Raw genomic sequence first — 5,459 nt, 5'->3', positions numbered from 1 at the left:
TTTTGAAGTGTAATTAAGACTACTTTCTGAAGTCTCACTTCCTTTCTTTGAGTCAGTAGCGTGCATGTGTGTGTGTGTGTGTGTGTGTGTGTGATTTGAAGGAAAAGACTGAATTTTTTGTAAGTGGAACCTCTTTGATCATAGGCCTGCTAGATAAACTGCTGGCCTAGGGTTAAATAACTACATTTAACTATTACCATAATCACTACTCCTGCCAATTTTTTTTCTACATGAGCCAAGTAAGGAGTGCCACTATGTGACCCCTCCAACTGCTAGAAATAGCAGCCAAATCACCCTATTGTCTTCAAGATTCAGAGTACGCATGGGATAATGTCATGATGGTCATGGCTAGAATATCTTTGATATCTTATATGGTCAGGTTGACCTGAGAGCTGAACAATAACTGCAGCAATTTTTGAGAGGATTGTTGTAGATAATCACAATCTATTTATATATAAAGCTGAGTTTACTGCAGTTTGAAAGATAAGAAGAAATAAAATTGAAGGTTTTATTTGGTCTTTTTAAACTTTTTATTTTTAAATCCCTAATTTTTGGCTAAGCACAACTTGTGGTAGTCACTATATAGTCACAGGCATGACTTTATTGTAAGAAGTTTATTTCCCAACCACATGGTTCCGGGTTCAGTCCCACTGCGTGGCACTTTGAGCAAGTGTCTTCTACTATAGCCTTGGGCTGACCAAAGCCTTTTGAAGGGATTTGGTAGATGGAAAGTGAAAGAAGCCCCTTGTATGTGTGCATGTGTGTGTGTGTGTGTGTGCATGTGTGTGTGTGTGTGTGTGCATTTGTCTTCATGTTTGTCCCACACCACTGCTTGAAGTAGTGGGGTCACTTCATTCAAAATTTGAAATCATTATTATTATTACTCTTTATCATAGGTTTTGTTGGAACTCCTGGAGTCTTGCATGTGTACCAGGTTTGCTAGCTGCAGCCTACAGTACCATGCTATCCGTTCTTTTCAGCAATCTAATACTTTCCTGATTATTCTGGCCATGGCAAGGAGGCAAACCTTTTGTAACAGTTCTACTGGACACTCTGTTCCGATTTCCTTTATATTCCTCTTGATGCCTTCTGATACTATTCCCAAGGACCCAACAATACTTGGCACCATCTTCACCGTCATTTTCCATAGCCAGGCTATTTTGTACTTAAGAGGGTTGTATTTATCTATTTTTATGCCTTCCTTCTTGACTATTTGTGGGTCAAAGGAGCATGCAACATCAGCTATATAGCATGTGTGGTGCACCTTGTCCACCACCACTAGGTCTGGTCTGTTTGGATTCTGGATTATTTCTCCTGTTCTTTTACTTAATTTTCGAGAGTGGTTCAGGTTCATTTTTAGTATTTTCATTTGTGGGAGCAGTCAAGTTTATTTCAGATATTCTCATTTTAAAAATCATTTGTGGCTAATTGTTGAGAGGATGTTGGTGTTGCCTTGGCAGAGGTTTGCACTCTCTGAGTGCTCCTCCTCCTCCTCCTCCTCCTCCTCCTCTTCTTCTTCTTCTTCTTGTAGTAGTAGTAGTATTAGTAGTAGTAGTGAACTGGCAGAATCATTAGCACACTAGACAAACTGCTTTTGCAGCGTTTTTTTCATTCTGAGTTCAAATTTCACCACAGTTGACTTCAGCTTTCATTGTTTCAGGGGTTGATTAAAATAAGCACCAACTGACCCCACCTGGAATGCTTAACAGCATTTCCTCCATCTTTATGTTCTCAGTTCAAATTCTGCCAAGGTGTCAAGGTTCACTTTGCCTTTCAGCATTTTGAGGTCAATAACATAAGTACCAGTTGCATGCTAGGGGTTGCTGTAATCAACCAGCATTCTTTTCACAAGATTTTTGACCTTGTGCCTATAATAGCAAGAATTATTAATATTTTGTCTTTTTTTTTTCGTCTAACAGAAGAGAAAATCTCGGAAGCCACATCAAAAATCATTGATTGTAAACAGGAATTACAAGAAGCTAAAAGAATCAGGAAAAACAGACAAGGTAAATAAAATCATTGTTTTTAATATCACTGGTATTGTCACTGTATATTCTTATACATCAATTTCATTTCAGTTCTAACATTGGAGTTTGCTAATAAGCTCATCCACAGGTACTGGCTATCAGATCATCATCTTTGTTTAATGTCCTTTCATGCTAGTAAGCCAGAGTATTATACTAAGATCCACTGTCTCCTTTGGCGTGGTTTTTACGACTGGATGAACTTCCTAACAGTAGCCACTGAATGAACTGAGTGGTTTTTACATGGCACCAGCAAGGCCACCAAGTACTTTGCAAAAAGGAATCAATAATTTTACTGATGATATAGCTGAAAATCCATAAATATCCATTGATTTTTATATAATTGTTAACAAGGAGAATGCAGTGAACAGTTCATTTTATTATATAATTTTACAATTCATCATCATCATCATCATCGTCATTTAACGTCCATTTTCCATGCTGGCATGGGTTGGATGGTTTGACTGAGGTCTGGATAGCCAGCAGCTGCACCAGGCTCCAATCTGGTCTGGCAATGTTTCTACAACTGGATGCCCTTCCTAATGCCAACCACTACAAGAGTGTCGTGGGTGCTTTTCACGTGCCACCAGCACAGGAAACAGGCAGGCAGGCCTGGCATTGATCGCGTTTGGATAGTATTTTTTATGTGCCACCAGCACGGGAGCCAGTCAGGGGGCACTGACATCGACCACGTACAGATGATGCATTTTACGTGCCACTGGAATCGAAGCCAGTCAGGAGGGCACTAGCCACAGTTACGATTTTGGTTTACATTTGTTTTATCAATATTTTTGCGGAAAAATCTTGGTATATTATTATTATTATATAACATATGTAATAATACATTGCATCAGTATTGTGGTAATAATACTAATATCATAAAAACATCAACTCTTCAGGGTCATGTATAAAATCCATTTGCTGGATGAACTTGTATTTTCAACAGTATATACTCTTTATCCAATGTGCTCTTAACACTTCTCTTGCATGTCATAGTTAAAGCAAAAAAAAATAAATATATTATTAACTACAAACTCAAAATAAGAAACAAGATGAATCAAAGAGAATAAAAGAAAGGATAAACAAACAAAGCAGTGGCGATGGCAGCATTGCATCTCTTTCAAATGCCTTCTTCTTCTTGTTATGATGCATGTTGTGTGTGTGTGTGTGTGTTATCATAGGTGTAGGCATGGCTGTATAGTTAGGAGGCTCACTTTGTAATCACATGGTTTATGGTTCAGTCCTACTTTACAGCACCTTGAGCAGGTGTCTTCTACTATAGCACTGTGCTAGCCTTGTGAGTGAATTCGGTAAATTGAGACTGTGTAGAAACTGCCTGTCATGTGTGTTTGTATATACTCCACACACACTGCTTGATACCTGGTGGTGGTTTGTTTACATCCCAGTAACTTGACAGTTCAGCAACAGACACTGATAAAATGAATGAGTACCAGATTTAAAAAGATCATAATTGTGGCCAGTGCTGGTGATATGTAAAAGCATCCGTACCAGTGACATGTAAAAGGTACCCATACACTTTCTGAGTGGTTGGCATTAGAAAGGGCATCCAGCCATAGAAACCATGCCAAAACAGACTTGAGTATGGGACAACTCTACATCTTGCCAATTCCAGTCAAACTGTCCAACCCATGCCAACATGGAAAGCAGACGTTAAATGATGATGATAAAGATGATTCACAATACCTTTTCTTATTTCACCTCCAGACTAGTTGGGTAAAGTAGAATGATTAATATTAATTTCATTACATCTTAAACTTTAACTCCTGTAGGTAAGTTCTTGTGAGGTTTTTAATACCTCTGAGAACAAAAAATTTCTTGTTATTTCTGAAATTATTATAGTTAAGTTACAGCATATGAATTCCCTGTGGTGAATTAAAAGCCATCTCTGCTGGCTCTAGTACATGGTACCACTAGCAAAACTACTAGCATGAACTTTGACTGTTGTATTATATGTCTGTCTTAGACCCACCTCCACAGCCTGGCCGATATATATTTGTCAAAATTCAAATTTATGTTAAAATTTATGTTAAAATGAAGGAGAGAAGCGGGGGAGAGAGAGTGGGAAAGTTCTTGCCGTAATTTACTTTCTGGGAGTCTGAGAAAAAAATAAATAAAACAAGAATTAATAGAGTCACTTGAGAAATGAAGAAAGAATGATGTGGGGTGGGGATGTTGGTTGGATTAAAGAATATGTGGAGATAGTTTCTCTTTTGAAAAAAAAAGAAAAACAGAAATATGGAATAAGAAATATGATGCAGTTGTTGGGTGTTTCTCTTACATAGTTTCAAAATTTGACACAAGGCCAGCACTTTTGGTGGGTGGGGCTAAGTCGATTACATTGTTTCTGGTGCTCAGCTGGTTCTTATTTCACCGACCCGAAAAGAATAAAAAGGCAAAGTCAACTTTGATGGAATTTGAACCCAGAACATAAGGAGTTTTTGTTTTACTTGTTTCAGTCATTTGACTGTGGCCATGCTGGAGCACCGCCGTTTTAGTCGGGCAAATCGATGCCAGGACTTATTCTTTGTGAGCCTAGTACTTATTCTATCGGTCTCTTTTGCCGAACTGCTAAGTTATGGGAACGTAAACACACCAGCATTGGTTGTCAAGCAATGTTGAGGAGTACAAACACAGACACACAAGCATATACACACACATATATATATATATATATATATATATATATATATATATGTGTGTGTGTGTGTATATATATACACACGGCAGGCTTCTTTCAGTTTCTGTCTACCAAATCCACTCATATGGCTTTGGTTGACCCGAGGCTATAGTAGATGACACTTGCCCAAGGTGGCATACAGTGGGACTGAACCCAGAACCATGTGGTTGGTAAGCAAGCTACTTACCACACAGCCACTGCTAGCTAAACATTTTGTCTGACCTGTTAACAGTTCTGCTAGCTTGCCGCTTTGGCATGCCTATGATATGTAAAAATCTGATGTTCGTGGAGAACTGCTTTTCTGTTTTTTGTTACACTCAAGACTGGAAATTGAAATAACTTTAACATGGAGGGAACATTGAAGTATTAAAATGTGTATAAAGGGTTGTTTTGTTAAGCTTTTTTATAAGAAAATGTAGGAAGAAATTGCATGGTAGCAGTCTTGCAAACCAAATATTCTCAGCCATTCTAGGTGTTGGTGGTGGCCTATTAGACATAGGTGTGGATGTGGTTAAGAAGCTTGCTTCCCAGCCCCATGAGTTCAGTTCCACTGTGTTCCCTTGCACGAGTATTTTCTACTTTAGCCTCGGGTCAAAGTGTTGTGATTGAATTTATTAGATAGAAACTGAAAGAAGCCCAGTGTGTATGTCAGTCATGTGATAGTTGCAAACGAACATCACCATAAACAAGCAGTGTCATTCATTTCCAGTCCTCTTGTAAAACCATGTCTGGCCATG

At 38.5% G+C, this 5,459-nt stretch overlaps 1 protein-coding gene across 2 annotated transcripts in view; it reads left to right on the top strand.

Moving 5' to 3' along the window:
* The window catches only part of LOC106870450 (THO complex subunit 7 homolog), a 99,037-nt gene that overhangs the window by 74,223 nt on the left and 19,355 nt on the right, over nt 1-5,459 (top strand). For both annotated transcript variants that reach the window (XM_014916549.2, XM_014916548.2), the window contains exon 4: nt 1,920-2,006. In XM_014916549.2, coding sequence (XP_014772035.1) covers nt 1,920-2,006 — 87 coding nt within the window. The remainder of the gene's footprint in view (nt 1-1,919; nt 2,007-5,459) is intronic.

The sequence above is a fragment of the Octopus bimaculoides genome, chromosome 6, assembly GCF_001194135.2.
Source record: "Octopus bimaculoides isolate UCB-OBI-ISO-001 chromosome 6, ASM119413v2, whole genome shotgun sequence".
NCBI classification, from domain to species: domain Eukaryota; kingdom Metazoa; phylum Mollusca; class Cephalopoda; order Octopoda; family Octopodidae; genus Octopus; species Octopus bimaculoides.
This window is presented reverse-complemented; position numbering and strand designations above follow the sequence as displayed.